This window comes from Takifugu rubripes, chromosome 4 (assembly GCF_901000725.2).
Source record: "Takifugu rubripes chromosome 4, fTakRub1.2, whole genome shotgun sequence".
In the NCBI taxonomy this organism is placed as follows: domain Eukaryota; kingdom Metazoa; phylum Chordata; class Actinopteri; order Tetraodontiformes; family Tetraodontidae; genus Takifugu; species Takifugu rubripes.
This window is the reverse complement of record NC_042288.1, coordinates 6859183-6876515: the sequence shown is the minus strand read 5'-3', so window position 1 is coordinate 6876515 and position 17333 is coordinate 6859183. Positions and strand designations below refer to the sequence as shown.

Here is a 17333-nt window from a genome sequence, read left to right as displayed (position 1 = left end):
ACGATCTTGTCGTGGGCTGCACGTGGATTTGGTCTTTGGCTCAAATCTCCAGGTGGGAAGTGTATGCACTTGTGTGTGTGTGTGTGCGTGTGTGTTTATGTGTGTATTTGGCAAGAGACTTGATTAAGCCAAAACAAAGTGATGTTTTGGACACTGAAATGTTCCAGCTGCCTGATATACACACACTCCTGTCAACATCTTCTTATTCTTACTGTTAGCTTATTACAATATTATTCTTATTATTCATTATAGTTTTGTGGTACAGCAGGACAACGTGGCAAAAGGCCCACACATTTTATACACATAAGGAACACAGAGAGGCATTGGCAAACCTTGAATAAACCTTGAATGATTGATGCTATTTAAGCATATCAACTATGATATGAGAAACCAAGTGACTGCCAGACAAAGTTCAACTGTTCTTATTATAATCAACCAATTTTTAAATATTATCTCAGTGGACGGTGATGTGGAGCGTCCTACCACACTGTGAGACTCGGAACAGATGCTGTGCACACCATGCCCAGGCAGTCCTCACGCTCACACACACATTGTGCATATTTCGTTGATTCACTCAATCATAGGCAAGTATGTTACACACGTTCCACATAAACACATGAGATTGTGCACAGTTTCCTGTCCAATCACACATCAAAGAGGGCTCCTGGACCAGAGCTTTTCATCTGGTTAAATGGGTGTCATTCTGGCACACGTTTCTCCCATCTCCCTCCATCAGTAAGCAACCACTTAATACTATCGGTAATTATCCATTTTATCTGGAGACCATCAGCTTGGCTGATTAGGACATTCCTGTCTTGTCCGTGCTTTTGGAATGTCTGAATATCTGCAGCTTGTTAAAATGCTGGCGCTCGCCACGCACCACTTCCTGTATTTTTAATCACATTTTTTTGTGCATCCATTTTATTTGGTGTTGTTTTATTCCTTTTTTCTTTACAATGATATCAACTATTCGCAGTTACAGATGAAATGTTTGCGTTTTTTCCAACCACTAATTTACTTTACACATTCAGGCCAAAAACTGCTGTTCTCCTGGTCTGAGCCAACTACAGCTCCAGAGCCTGAGTACTTCATGACCTTGGATAGAAACTCAGCTGTCCTTGTTGAAAATAAATCGCTTCGTTTATCACACACACATTTGCTTCCTCCAGAGATGTTAAACTCTTAAAGCGAGCGTCCATCTCAGTGACAACGTGCAGTTGTGCCAGCAGCATCCGGCCTGTACAGAGAAAAGTCGTACAGCCAGCATGACCTGGCAGCCAATATTTCACTGCAAAACCAAAGCAAAAGAGAGTCCGGTGCGTGCACTCGGGAAGATGACTGCAGCCAATTACACATCTCATGCCAATGCAAAGCAATTCCCTCAACTTCCCTCCCCCTCAAGCAGTATTTTTCAGTTTGATGGAGTTAGCTTAAGTAAGACAGTTAGACACAGACAATTATTCTTTTTTCTATCTAAAATGGCAAATTTCCTCTGAAATGGCTGCAGTCTATGTCCTTGTCTGTGAGCAATCTCAGCTCTCTCATCCTTCCATCATCTGGTCTGTTCTGGTGATAGAAAACCTCCTGTTTTTGAAAATATTCCATCCCTACATGCCTGCTGTTAATGTCAGAATGGCCCAGTAGTCTGCCCTTTATCCTCCTTGTGATCTTCCACCTGCAGTTTTCTTATTCTGAAATCAAAATGTGTTTCTTGTCGGAGCCGTTGTGAGTTCCCAACATGGCCACGCTTGCTCCAAGGCTTCGAGATGTCACTCCTCCATTTACTGCAGACTGAACTATGGAGAACCACACTTCAGGGAGTTGATAATAAAGGTACAAACAAAGCACAGTTTTTGACATGCAAATGCATCTTTCTTTACGGATTTGACTGCTTTATTGTTCTAGAATAAGTGAAGAATAAAGAGGCATCGACAGTAGGAAGTGATCTCTTTAGTACCTGCAGGCTTACTGCGCTGCTTTCACACTCCTTTTAAAGAGCCTGTGCTTTTAATAAATCATGCATGACATTTGTTACTTTAAGTTTTTAAGTAAGCGCACTTGGAATTTCTACTTAAGTAAAATTAATCATATGAAATGTCTCATTATAATTCCCCATAAAACATGACAAATTTCATAATGCCCCTAACAGGAACATCTGGTAATGCAAGCAGATCATAATTAACTTTCATTAGTTGTCACTCAATTGCACAAAAATTCAGTGAAGATATGTGATACAAATACAGTGAACATTTAAAACCCAGGGATATTTGAACTTTTAGGCCTGTGGTTCAGAACAAGAAACATCTGTAACAAGACATATATAATCACACTGACATCAGATAAATAAAAAACAAGACAGAAAAATGAGTAAAATAAACACGCCGATTGCAGACTTGAGCCCTGTAAATGAAGCATCTGTGCCTCTCATGTCGGCTACAACCTGAAGCCCAAAGAGTGGAGGTCAGGAAGCAGCACAGATGGGGCCATGTGGGCTGATACATGCAGTGACGCACTCAATTGCAACATGAACTGAGTGCATATTAACATCTCATTTGCATATCTGTGCCTGTTTATGCATTCGCTGTTCCCAACACCTTCCTGAGGCGTAACCAGTGCTGAGGAAGATTCCCAGGCTCTGCAGTGGGAGAACTGGTCGGCCATCTGTTGCTGCAAGACTCCAGGAACAGATCCTTCATTCGCCTCACATCTTCGTCTGTGCTCAGCATCACTTTTGCAGTTCATCATTCGCTCCATATAAGAAGAGATTTCTCAGTGGAGAAATTTGGTCGCAGCGCATCATAAATACAGCAATAAAGTCAGTAATTACAGATACAGCAGCGGCAAATCTAACAGAAATATACCGTACTCAGCTGTGAACATGGCAAGGAGAGGCACAAAAGTAACACTGAAAAATGAAGACTAGATTATTTAAATAATAGAACCACTGAGACGTGAAGCAATTACAGCGAGATATTGCTGTTTCATTAAGTCTTTCTTACTTTTCAAATCATTTCAACTTTATTTATATAACGTCTGTAAAAATCAGAATAGTTTCTAAGCGCTTTACAGAGCCTGACTCCCAACAAGCAACAGTGGGCAGAAAAATCTCCCCTATAACAGGAAGAAACCTTGAGCAGGACCAGATTCTTCTCCTGATGGCCTGCTGGGTAAAGAAGGAGGAGGAGAATATTCCCTCAAATATTACTATTATAAATATTGCTAAATCCACCTTAAAAGTAGCCTTCACGCATTAACTAAATAGCCTATAATTTATTTTTAATGCCAAAGGATTCCAATGTTCCTCAGCTTTAATTGTTGCAGGAATGAAATGTTTATATTTAGCCTGGTGTTTCTCTAGAACTTCCATACCCTACTGGCTTAGTTTTGAGATGGTATTTCAAGCTCGTATTGCTTCAGTGAAACTGATATTTTAAAGTGCTGCCTTGTTTGATGCCACAAACGCAGATATTTTGGACGCCACGTTAAGAAGGCTTCTAGCTGTGGTGGTGATGGTTTTACAATACCAATATTTATTTTGGAAACTGGGTTGGAAGGGTGTTGTTTGCTACATTGAGTAACAGAACATTGCAATCCATTCTTTTGAGCTCAGCGGGAATGCAGTACTGAAAATGTGTCTCGTGTTTAGCTGAGTTCCCTAAGCTAACCCGCTCTGAAACGTACCGCCGAGTTCTTCGTAATGAGCATCTGCTGCTGAACCAGAGCTGAGAGGCTTTATCAAGGATGCTTGCTGAGCCCAGTGGATTTCCTGGAGCACAACAAGTCTAATGCCCTCTTAGTCAGCACCCACACAATACTGCTGTCTTGGCTAAATAGGAGCAGGCGCTTTTAGACCCGAACAAGAGATGATAAGGAAATATTGTCATTACAGTTGCACAAGCTCAAGTCCAGCTGCAAAATAAAAGCCTCAAAATCAAATTGTGTTTAAAGAGGACCCTTTGGACAGAAGGTTGACAGTTAGGGCGTCATTAGGGTTCAAATCAGAACAGAATACAGTGACACAGCGTGGCCCTCGGGATAGTTCAGTTGATTGACCCGACTCACCAGGCCAGAAAATAAGAACTCCATGAGCATTTCTTGCACCCCCCCACCCACACACACGCACACACACACACACACACACACACACACACACACACACACACACACACACACACACACACACACACACACACACACTGCATCAGGCACAACTCTGCAGCAATTTACCTTTGCCTTTCTTTAACAGTGGGATTCACAGGAGCACAGCTGCACGTGCTTTCTGCTCAAAGATATTAGAAAATGAACTTGTTGATGTGCTCATAATGTAAAAAATGTGATTAATCAGAGAGAAACTAACACAGTAAGTCTAATGAACTCAGGGGCCTCTGCACAACAGCTGGATTAGACCCTTTGGAAACTCTGACCAACCGAGATTTAATCTCTATCTTTCCAAATATTTGCCTTGAAACACACTGGAAAGACAGCAGGAGGGCCCATCCAGTCTGAACAGCACGTCCTCGCGCTCGTGCAAACTCTCCATGCCAGCAAAGACCAGGAGCCATTCACATACTGTAAATGGTAAACACACGCGCGTTGGCTTGTCCTGTCCACCAGCCTCTCGTCCGTCACGGACACATCTGAGACTAGTCTCCAAAGTGAAATTAGAGGTGTGTTTACATCCGCTGATCAAATTATGAGTGATGTATAAGTGTGTGTGTGCTCACTGTTTGCAAGACCTCAGCGCCGATGCACTAAAGCTAAACTGCTGGCAGGTTGTTGAATATGTGACTGATGTAGGCAGGAAAGGAGCTGGTGACTGGTCTTAATGGATCTGAGAGAGGATGGGTGTGTTGATGTGTACGATCCCACAACAGTACCAGAAACCTATAACAGTGGAATACACACCATGGATCATATGTGCCTTTGCATTCCTTCTCTCTCTCTCTTTTATTTGCGCTCTCTCTCTCTCTCTCTCTGTTTCTCTCTCTCTCACTTGTTCTTTGAACAGTTTACCGAACAGGAGTCTCAAGGCTACTACAGGAAACATTTGTACATCATGAGTGTGCGTGTGCATATGTGTGTGTGCATGTCTGTGTGTGTGCATATGTGTGTCTGTGTGCGTGTCTGTGTGTGTGTGTGTGTGTGTGTGTGTGTCCGTATAGCTTTTATCGTTCTTCAACAATGCGTCAGTTTGTGTCAGGCACACACACTTTCAAACACACACCATTCTGACTTTACTCACACACATCAACAGTTCTCTTTGCATCCCACATCATGGAAAATTGGCTCCTGACCGATATATTTTTTTCTTGCCACCAGCTCCCAAACTTTATTATCCTTCTGTCTCGTCTCTCTTTTACTCTCTTGATCAAAATAATCTGTTGCAGGTTCCACCGCGCGCGCACACACACACACACACACACACTTTCTTTATATATCAATGTGTGTCATTTATTGGAATTGTCTACTTTTATAATATAATATGTGTTGTGTTGTTGCTACATTACAATTTGGAGAACTGACAGTAATGGAATAATAAATGTTTCAGTGAAATTAACAGATTTAAGATGCAAACAGGCGCCCAAACTGACCAGATGTGCAGGTTTTGCATATCTGGATACATTTGTAAGATCTGTCATATAATCCATCTCCATTCTCATGCATGGCTGTATGCTTCGTTATTATTACGTGTTTTATTTGGTGAAAATGGATTTTCACCAGTTTCCTGACAGCAGCTCATACTGACGGGGAATCAGAACACAATGAAAGCTTTACTTTTGCCCAGCCTGTGCAACACTTGGCCTGGTTGTGTTTGGTCAAGCGGTTGCTTAGAAATAAAACTAGGTCCGCTGGCTCCTCTTTATCAGCCTTGTAATCTTTCCTTCTTTCTGTCATCTCTTCTTCCTCTCTTTATCTGAACGTATGCTTGGTCCTCCTTCAATCAGGTAAAATAAAGCTGTGATAAAGAGGAAACTAATGATGAGGGAATAAGAACTCCTCTCACCCTTGCTTCCCTGATCTTTCCTCTTTCCAATATTGAAGAACTTAAACCCCTTTGCCCTCTCTCTTCTATTTCAAATCTTCATTTGTGATGCTTCCCCGTCTGTTTCTGTGTCTCTTTTTCAGTTTCTGTTCCTCCCTCTGCCTTGATTGAAAGGTTATGTACAGTTGGCACAGAAAGAAAGGAGAAGCTAGATAATGATAGCAGACGGTATTGTGTGGAAAACCCTGACCTCTTCCACACGAAACTCTTCACCCACATACAGCCAACACTGTCTCCCTCCCACTCAGATACTTTCTTCATATTAAGCGCACACAGAACACACTTTCATACATGTGCTGTCAAGATACAATTCCTGATAGACTGTCAAGGAATGCTTTTACACACATCTTACATATTTCTTCTTGATGGATGTAATATAACCTAGGAAAACAAACTACCAGATCCTGAGGTCGGTATTTCCAGCGGCTTTGTTTCATGTGTGTTTTGTCCGTGTCTAAATTGGTTCTTCAGGCTTGGTGTTCCATGCGCTGCTCCCGCTCTGATTTATGGCACATAGGAAGCACATCAGCCACGGTGCAGGAGAAATATTTCAATTTTCTCTGTGAAAAATCTTGAAAGCATCTTGTCACATCTGCGTATGTCGACTTCAGAGAATGACCCAAACGCAGGGGGCTCAGGCAATTTTGACGACTGTTTAGACAACGATTTGAGTGCATTAGAGGACCTGGAACTACTTGTGGAAGATATTTGACTTTGTTTCACTTCACACGATTGCAGATGGGGGCCAGAACACCGGAGAACTTCCAGGGTGTAATAAATAAACTTCCAAATGGTCAATACATGTTTTATATACAATTCATATTTATGGAAATGCAAATATGAAAGCTTTAGTGTGATGTGCTTCTTTTCAACTTATGCGTCATCAAGCTGTAGCTCCCAGAGGAGATGATTACGCACATGCGCTCCCCCACACCGTGGTCTCCAGCTTTTCAAGCATCAGTCATGTAGGATTTAATGAAGGGTCCTTGGGTCATCGCTCAGCATTAAGCCACAGACAGTTCCCCCACATGCACCTTGATGGGCACGCTCACACCGAGCTGATCGAGCAGTCTCATACACCTTCTGCATCCATGTTGAAATGCACTGAAATTTCAGCAGAAAGCGTAGGCAAGGACGCAAACACCTGAAAGAGAATGGCTGTTTCTGACACGATGCTTCAAGGTCTCTGAACACAGGATTATAGCCTCTACTCGGCACATTCAGAACTCCACCGCTTGTTCTTTGTTCAGCCTCTCAATGTTTTATAACATGAAACATTAAAATGCCTCAATATAAAGCACAGATTTTGAGTGCAAACCTTTTAAAAACCGCAGAGAATTATTCAGTATTCCTTTAAGATTCCTGCTATTATTGCTGTCTTACTTAATGTTTGCATAGCACATCTGTATGCAGGAGACGGTATACGAACATTTATGAGAACGCAGAAGAAGACATTCAGGCAGGGAAAAACTGTTAAAATGCATAATAGATGCAAGGTCAGTGTGAAATATTGAGCCCTTACAATCACAGCGCACATCTAACCCAGCATTCATCCACTGCTCCTTTTAACTGCTGCCCCATGCTGCGTCTGGAGGAGAGCAGAGCTGTCAGATGCAGATGTGTGCAGGATGTTTACCACCTGCTGTCCTCCGCCGTCACTGTCACTAAGCCACATTCATACATGCGTGCACACACCTTCCCACCCTTTATTCTTCGCAGGTCCTGCAGAAGGTACATTTTGGCATCAATCACAGAGAAAATGGGAAACAAGTGAGCATGAAAGAGTCCAGGGACAGTGGAAGGGAAAGAGCATAAAGGCTGGATGAAAATACGGCAGAAATGAGCCAGAGAGATCTCTCCATGTGAGAAAGGAGCAACTATTCAAATGTTTCCATGTAAGAATGGAGAGAGGGTCAGGTTGGACACCAGTGAGGATTTTGCCAGGATTTCCTTAATGTTTTGCCCTCAGGCAAAAATATTTTATAGAAAACAGTTTATAGTTTTCCAACATCACCTCAATTATATTAAATTTCACATTATCAGTAAGTAATACTGTTAAAATTGAATCAGTCTAATGATTACAGTTTTAAATGGCTTTATCTTTGTGGGAATTTATTGAATCATCTCTTTATCTGTGTTCTTTCAGGTTCATCCTGGTGTTTGGATGTCTGGTTCTGTCTGTGTTTTCAACCATTCCTGCCCACCAGGAATTTTCTTCTCACTGCCTCCTCATCCTGGTAGCAAACACACACGTGCATTCATACACACACACAGCAGTGCTGGTTGCTGGGAAATGAAAAGGATCCCTGTTGGATTGTGACACTCACACACACATGACAATAATCAGGCTTTGTTTACTGAAGTGCCACAGGAAGTCAAGACAGAGGCACTAGCACAACAGATGAACTAGCACAACCAGCTGGAACAAAAACATTATTCATTCATTATTCTTTAGAAATCACACATGCACTTTTTCTGCCAGGAATTTGATGTGAAAAGTTTTACAATTGAGAAATTCTGGTAGTTGAATCATAGCAACTGGACTGATTTCCATGAAGATGTTTCACCTCTCATCTAAGAAGCTTTATCAGTTCTAACTGATTGTTGAGGAGTTCCAGATACTTCTACTCTTAAAGGAGCCATTAACACATTTAAAACTTCAGTCACCTGGATGCTGGTTGCTCCCCACTCATTATGTAGATCGTCGAAACTTCCTATGACACAATGGGGTTTGTTAGCAGACACGTGTGAATGGTCTCTTCTCCTCCAGGGGATGATTTTTAAAACTGTATTGTAAACAGGTGATAGATGATGTCCCAGACCCCCACCTCTGTTTAAAGATGGTATTTCCAATTTGACATGGATGCCTTCTTTCACTCCTCTCTTGAACCATCTATCTTCACTGGCCAAAACCTGTACATCATTGTCCTCAAACAAGTGCTCTCTGAAGTCAGACAGGTGAACTGCTGAGTCCTGGCCTGAGGAGTTGGCTCTTCTATGTTGGGCCATGCGCTTGTGAAGCGGTTGTTTGGTCCCCCCAATGCACAGGTCTGGGCATTCTTTGTTGCACTGGAGTGCATACACTACGTTACTCTGTTTGTGTCTTAGTGTTTTGTCCTTTGGGTGGACGAGCTTCTGCCTCAAGGTGTTGGAGGGCTTGACATGCACCGGGATGTTGTGTTTGTTGAAAATCCTTCTAAGCTTCTCAGAAAGCCCTGCAACATATGGTATGACGATGTTCCGTTTTCTGGCTGATTATTCTCTGTTTCCTCGGAGTTGTCTAGAAGATTTGATGAAGGACCAGCCAGGGGAGCCTCAGGTTTTGAAGGCTGTCTTGATGTGCTTCTGTTCTTCCTCCTTCTGGTGGGCACATTCTGGATCCGGTGGTGTAAGGTTCTGATGACATCTAGCTTGTGTTCCAGTGGGTGGTGGGGGTCCAAAAGAAGGTATTAGTCTGTGTGGGTGGGTTTACTGTAGATCTTGATGTTCAGGCTCCCATCTCCTTCGATGTGCACACGGCACAGTCCCAGAAGGCCAGAGCTGATCCTCTGACATCTTCATGGGAGAAGGCTTCTACCTCCAGTGTTCTGACCTTGATCCATGTGTGGTCCATATACCTATACCAGTGGCTGGGAGCGGTTCCTGTGAAGGAGGTCAAGGCTCTGCTCTCCACTTCCTCCATGTATAAATTGGCTACTATAGGCGATACGGATGAGCTCATGGCACAGCCATGTTTCTGTCTGTAGAAACATCCCTGAAACGGGAAATAGGTGGTCATTAGGCAGAGATCCAGTGCGCAAATATGGTCCGGAGTGAGACTCACCCTGGCCGCTATCCTGTAGAAGGATAAAACTTCTTTACAGTTTTAGCTGCTCCTGTGGTGGCATCATGTTACTTCATTTAACTCAAACAGTCCAGTTGCTATGATTCAACTACCAGAATTACCATGACCTTGATGACCTTCACAGACATACAATTTAGAATGTTTTAAGGGCTTTTTAGAATTGTTTTTGGAAGAAATTACTCTCATTGATCTCTCCATTCCAACAATAAGATGCTCGAGATCGAAATGTATCCGGCACATTTTGGGATTAATCAGGGTTAATCCCCAACTAACCCATGATTAACCTGACAGCCCTGCTTTTCTTGGTATTGTCTTCCATTGTGTTCCATTGTTTTCTCATTTGATGTTGATTTGTGTGGGTTGTGTTGCAGGAGTTTGTAATGATCGTAGTTTTTGGTCTGGAGTACATCATCAGGATCTGGAGCGCTGGCTGCTGCTGCCGCTACCGAGGCTGGCAGGGACGTCTCCGTTTTGCCAGGAAGCCTTTTTGTGTTATAGGTAGGATGCTGTGTGTGTGTGTGTGTGAGAGAGAGAGAGAGAGAGAGAGAGAGAGAGAGAGAGAGAGAAAGAGAGTGCCTGCTGTCATTCTCATGACACATAAAATCAAACAAAAACTCACCTGTTCCTGTGAAATGAGCTGTAAACTTTTCGTTAACCCCACAGACATCATTGTGCTCATCGCTTCCGTTGCTGTGGTTTCAGCCGGTAGTCAGGGTAACATCTTTGCGACCTCTGCGCTACGTAGCCTCCGATTCCTTCAGATCCTGCGCATGGTGCGCATGGACCGCAGGGGGGGCACGTGGAAGCTGCTGGGATCTGTGGTGTATGCACACAGTAAGGTAGGACTTCATAAACCACATCTGTACAGCTGTAGATTCACAATAATAACAACAGGCCAGAAAAAGGAGGAGAGCCAGAGGGACAGATTGACTGTGTGGCACCAAACATACATCAGCAGTAAGCAGGCTCCTTTAATACAGGCACACAGAGGAGATTTTTCACCATAATGGAACTAGAGCGAGTAGATTGTAGGGCTCAGGGGTTTCCATGGTGATGAATGAAATACTTATCAATACTGCAAATTACTGAAAAATACCTCCTGCTAAAGACATCTGGAGGAGAAGGTTCAGATATTCGTACAATGACTGTTTGACTGCGTCAATACTGTGTTGGTGCGCCCTGCAGGAGCTGGTGACTGCCTGGTACATCGGCTTCCTGGTGCTCATCTTCTCCTCGTTCCTGGTTTATCTGGTGGAGAAAGAATTCAACAAGGACTTTGCCACCTATGCCGATGCTCTGTGGTGGGGAACTGTGAGTCAGGTCATTCTTTTTGTACAAAATGGAAGAAAAGGTGATTTGACAATACAGAAATGCAGAGAGAGAGCAGGGAGGGGAAGATGGGGAAGCTTTGAAGTTTATTTTCTGGTAAATAAAATACAACCTTGTACACTCGTCTCTCCAATAAGGCTCTTAGACAGCACATCATGGGTTTAGGATGAAAGCATCGGAGGCTGAACAGATGTTTTAAAAGGATGGGGACACATTTTAATTAAAGTCTTTGGGGTTACAGAAAAGTTAAATAGCTGAAAGTTCGAATAAAGTGTTCCGCAACCATTCTAGAACATTTGGAACTCTTTTCAAGCATGGCCATAACCAACTCTTTTCTAATCAAAAAAAAAAATCACCAATGCCAGTGCCTTTGTTATTTGTCAATAGTGATGTAATTGCATTTACAGAACCTGCATCGCCACTCTTGGATAACTGCTCTGCACTATTTCTTCCCACTCAAGCACAATATAACTTCAGAACTGTGAAAACAGACAGTGCAGGAACATTAAATGATTTAATCAATAAATTCCATTTCCTTCTGCTGTCAGGTGAGACTCTTTGGGTGATAGCACACTCTGTTATCATTTGCTTTGTCCTTCGACTCTCTTTCCGGTAAATGTGTGTAACCCCGGTTTATAACGCAAAAACAGAAAAAGCATCCCAAAAATCCTACTCACATTGGTGTAGGATTTTTTGGATGCTTTTTTGGCTTCAATACTGAGCATAAATATCAAAAAGTTGTTTGAAAACAGACAGTTATCTAAATGTCCTTAATACAGTGTAATAAGATGTGGTATTTGTGTTGTATTGCTGATTCCTCACAGCTGTGTTGCTCACAAGGTCACTGAGCTAGTTATCCAACTCCCTGGAATGTAGTCAAGGCCACCAAACTGATTTAACAACCAGGCTTCACTGCATGTACAGCCTGTTTTCATTTAATTACACTAATTATAATGTATTTTGTGCTGCTGTTACAATAAGCAGCCATTACTAATGCCCAGTACACACAGTGTGAGTCTATTAACAGCTGCAACAACCCACATTTATGGACCACCAGGGAGAAATGTTGCACAGATTCTCTCTAGCACTGAAGACGCGTGATGCATGTTTCATAGGCAGGATGGCTTACCTGATTATTGACCTCTGACCCCTTAGATCACCCTTACAACCATTGGTTACGGAGACAAGACCCCGCAGACGTGGACTGGACGGTTATTATCGGCTGGTTTCGCTCTTCTGGGGATCTCCTTCTTTGCTTTACCAGCTGTGAGCAACGCCACACAATAACTCCTTTAAATCTTTGCAAGGGTCCCGTGTGTGTTGATGTCTCGGTGTGTGTATTCCAGGGCATTCTCGGGTCAGGGTTTGCCCTGAAGGTGCAGGAGCAACATCGGCAGAAGCACTTTGAAAAGAGGAGGAACCCGGCTGCCAGCCTCATCCAGGTAGAGACACACAGAGAAGTCTGAATTATCCAACATCGGGTGTGTGTCTGTTCTCTGAAACATCTCTGTTTCTGCTTAACATTAAAAAGAGGGATTTCTTTCCCCTGAAAGTTCAGGGAATGTGCTTGGACAATATTGATCTCAAGCAATCAGAGGGAAGGTGTTTCATGAGAATTTAATGGGAGTTTGTCTCCCCAACCTCAGTGGTGTCAGCCCTTGCAGCTGACCGTGAAGAGCATGCGAGGTGCGCCTTCCCCCCACACACACAATATGTGAATTTATGAGCCTTCTCCTAAGCTATCGTTCCCTGCTTCCCTCCAAACTGTCCTTTATTTTATGAGACAAGATCCATTATTGTAATGAAGAGCACACAGTCTGCTTGTCTTCAAGTATTCCTTCAGCTTAATCATTTAAAGAAACAAGCTAGAAACCTCCCGGCACGGTTCCAGGTCTGCAGAAATGAAAGTGACAGTAAGAGTTGAGAGTCCTGTTAGAGTCGAAGGGCTTCTTCACCGAATGTCCATGTTGCATTTTTGGCTCGTGGCGTCCCAAAATTCAAATGTCTAATGAAGCGCCGCAGCATCTGTCTTAGCTCATTACATCTGATTGAAACACTGGCAAGCTGGTTTGGTTTTGACCAATAAAGGCGCCAGTTCAACGGGTGTCCAGCCCACTCCCTTCAGTAAAGACAGGACAGGAAATAAAACTGTATTCCAGACATGCTTGTAATTACCTGCGTTAAGGATGGATTGTAGGCATTAGTATTTATGAATCCATTAACTTTATATTGACGTATCCCGTGCCCGACCCAGCTTGTTGACATGCACGCTCCTCATCTGTTGTTGGTTCAGCTCATGTGTTTTTCCTCCACAGGTGAACGGAAACTCGGGCGTAGTATTGTTGAAACAATGACGTTAGAATCCCGTCTGTTTCGCTCATCACATCACTTCCGTCCACACACGCAGCTCTTCTGTTTCTGCATGTGTGTCTCCATGCAAGGGCAGGATATTACCAGCCTTCAGCAGCTGGACAATTTTAGGTTTCACCCACAACACTAACTATTTGGAATACTGGGTGGTTTGCGTTGCAATAGATCATTTCCAAATGACTTTAAATTGATCTTTTGAGAAGAGTATCATCCAAAAGACAAACCTCCCACAGGTCATTGCTGGCAACTGTCAGTTTATTTTATTATTTCTCTATCTGGCTCCATTGCAGAGCTAATTGATGAATTCAGATCCCAATGTTCATGTTTGGTAATAAGGCTCCACTATATTCAGCACCTTTCAGGTACCTTTGACAACATTATACTTAAAACTTACCATGTATATGAGGCTCTGTGGAAAAATGTGGAACATTTAACAAATCAAATAAAAATCAAATAAAATGGAGAACATGTGATTCTTAATTGTAGATGTGAGGTTTTTTTTTTTGCTGCTCTCCATTTTGTTACAAGCATATTTAAGTCACAGCCTCCAAGTGTGAAGAGTATTTATGTTAATGGACACAGTCTGTCTCCGTATTGGCCTCCAGTATGTCTGCCAGCTGGTTATATCCTCTGTAGGTCTCTATGTATGTCAAGATTTCACACATATTTCAGCCCATTTTCCTCACCACATTTATGCCATTGCCCTTGTGTGTCACGTCCGCGTCTGTGTCTGTGTCTGTGTGTTTCTGTGTGTGTGCGTGTGTGTATTCCTACCCTTGTGTGCTCCCTCCCCTCACCCAGGCGGCTTGGCGTCTGTACTCTACCGACGGCGCTCGTCCATACCTCAGCGCCACCTGGCACCACTACCAAAGTGCACTCCCCCCTTTCAGGCATGTATCACCACCACCACCACCACCACCACTCCCCACCAACCCTCAACCATGATGCGTCCACATGACCCCCCAAAAAACTAATCCTCTTTCGCTTTCTTCTTTCTTCTCTTACATCCTCCCCTGGCCTCCCCCCTCCCTCCCCAACCGCCACACTTGTTAACTGTTTTTTATTAACCATTATTTAATGTATCCTGTCGACTCTGCACGTAGTGTGTCTGGCGTAGTTATGCTGCTGATGAGAACTCGGTTTCCATTGCTACCTGGAAGCCTCATTTGAAGGCGTTGCATACCTGCAGCCCCGCCAAGTAGGTAACAACTCACAGACTTACAAACACGGCGGCTGCTGCTCAGCCCTTGTTTCCATCTCTTCTTCCTCCACTGGTGTCTCCTTATGTCCATCGGTGCTGCTTCACCCTTTGTTTCCCACTGCAGTGCTCACTGTTATGCAGCGTTCCAGCCATTCTTCCTTCAGCGTACCTGTGATTTTTTTTTTCCTGTCTGACAGTCTGCTTCACATGCACGATGAGGTCATCCTTACTCACGAGCTAATTCATTATCAACATGGAACTCAAGGAGTGTGTCTTACTTTATTAAGACACCCCTCCACCTTCAGACTAATAAGCTTTAGTTCCAAGTTACGCCAGAGCTAAGATAAACAATTACATTCGGTTCCAAACTAGCTGTTTGGTATTTATGTAATGTCAGCTTTGGAAAAATGAAACATTAAGACAAATCATTGTTCTTTTACAACATTACACACATCCTGTGCCCTTTATCCTCCTCATCCGAATCCTTAACTCTGTGCATGGCCAAAGCTTGTGCATGTGAGTGATTCTCTCCTCGGTTCCTGTTGGCTTTAGAATGTGGTGCTGTTTAAATCAGCTGCAAAACTGATTCCTCTCCATTTGTCTTCTTTATCCCACTAACCACTGAAGGAAAGAACAGGGCGAGACCACTTACAGGTTTGTACATACATACACATTCAGCATGGTGCGTTCACTGACACTGATTATCCCATAGATCTGATGTGCATTGTCGCTGTCATTAGAAGACTCATTGGGCTCTGGGCCAAAGTTCAGGAGCTGCTGTTGTGGTGCTGCAGTGTGTTTTAGCACTGACTTAATCCAGAAGCTTTTATTTTTTGTATTTTGTTCTAAAAATTGGCTGATTGCCTGATTATTTGTCTTATATTTTTGCATTTTAAGTGCATAAGCAACTGTTGGTCAACAGCTTTTGAAGACTTTTTGGCTCAGTCTGGGTGCTTATCAATAAATATTCATCTCTGGGTAAAGTATTCAAAGACTTTTAAAACTTTATTGAGCTTAAACATTATATTATTTTAAAAACTGGCATGCTCTCAACCATTTGCTGTCGGATGGGAAGAGAAACATTAACATTAGTTTCGACGCTTTCAGTGATTGAATTTTCCCACATGAAGGTGCCAAAAAAACCTGAGATTTTCTTTTTAATAATAAACTCTGGAGATCTACAGGAATGACATTTACTACTTCCCACTTTTCCTACATACATTTTTCTAGGGTCTCTTTCTCATACTGTTTCTCCATCTCCTTTCATTCTATACTAGACTCTCAGGCAGGAAGGATGTGTGTGTGTGTGTGTGTGTGTGTGCGTGCGTGCGTGCGTGCGTGCGTGCGTGCGTGCGTGCGTGCGTGCGTGCGCATGCACGTGTGTGTGCAAGCACTCACGCCTGCAAGACAGGAGTCTGTACCATGTCTGTACCATGACGCACTTTTTCCATTGGGATGGTATTTATGTAACTCATCAAACCCAAGTCAGTAGGAGAGACAGAGCGAGCTTAAGGAAGGGGGAGGAGAAGAAGTCAGAAGAGATTTGTGAGTTTAATGATGTTTGTCTAGTTTTTACAGTGCAAAAGCACTTCTTTGGAAAGCTTTGATGCCTTAATGTCAAGCCAGCAGTTTCTGAGACATCTAGACAGCTGCACACGTAATTAAAAGAATAGGCTTCTTTCCCCATCACGCTTTGTCATAATTACACAGAACAACACATATAAGGCTTTGTTGTAACATTTATTCCCCGCAACTCTTCCTAACACACTGTGTTTAATCAGACTTTCCTTTCTCAAAAACATTTTCTGCAGCTCAGTCTCATTTTCTCTCCTCAGATCATAATTAGACACTCTTTTATGACAAATCTGCCTGTTTCCCTCTGCCGACAGAACACACCACCCGCAGTGTTATGACTGCTTTTACAGACTGCTCAGCAGCCTGGCAACTGTAGGTGTCAGGGTGGTTTTGGTTGGGGCAGACTTGTAAACACCAACAGTCGTAAACTTTAACCGCACCACGAAGTGACACAGCGGACGTCATGCTGAGCACGAGTGTGCAGCATATTGGCAGCGAGACGCCACGTGAAAAAGGAGGGGGGTGATGTGCAGTCAGGTGCGTCTGAAGCTCTGGTCAGAGTTCAAACCCAGGGACAGAAAACAAGAAGAAAAGAGGCTAAGTGTCTCGTTTTATTTGCTGCCGAATGAAGGAATAACTGCTTCTCTGTGTTTCCATTGCTGCTTTCAGCCTGTTTTTAAATTAGTCCTTCATGGGACAATTTCCCTGTTCTCGTGGAGCAAGTGCTGGTTTTAAGTTCATCCATGTTTATCCTCGTTTGAGTGACGTTAAAGATTCCCTCAACACCAAATTAAGCCTGAATGCAACATGTTGTCTAGGTTTCTGCTTCCCAGATTGACTTTTGCTTCCATCTTTTGGCAGCTACACTGTGAGTTATTACCTAATTCTCAGGACTTTTGCCCTGTGTTTACATATCACTGTGCATATTTTAAAAAATTCTTAACATTTTGATCAAAAACAAGAAGATGCTT

At 43.0% G+C, this 17333-nt stretch overlaps 1 protein-coding gene across 5 annotated transcripts in view; it reads left to right on the top strand.

Annotated features, from left to right (window-relative positions):
- Positions 1-17333, top strand: part of kcnq5a (potassium voltage-gated channel, KQT-like subfamily, member 5a) — a 53151-nt gene that overhangs the window by 24623 nt on the left and 11195 nt on the right. For 3 of the 5 annotated variants that reach the window (XM_029835243.1, XM_029835245.1, XM_011603094.2), the window contains exons 2-9: positions 8190-8280; positions 10259-10385; positions 10551-10726; positions 11073-11198; positions 12372-12482; positions 12563-12658; positions 14690-14784; positions 15415-15441. In XM_029835243.1, coding sequence (XP_029691103.1) covers positions 8190-8280; positions 10259-10385; positions 10551-10726; positions 11073-11198; positions 12372-12482; positions 12563-12658; positions 14690-14784; positions 15415-15441 — 849 coding nt within the window. Of the gene's footprint in view, positions 1-8189; positions 8281-10258; positions 10386-10550; positions 10727-11072; positions 11199-12371; positions 12483-12562; positions 12659-14387; positions 14477-14689; positions 14785-15414; positions 15442-17333 lie in introns of all 5 variants that reach the window. The other 2 variants (XM_029835244.1, XM_029835246.1) reach the window with 2 other exon arrangements.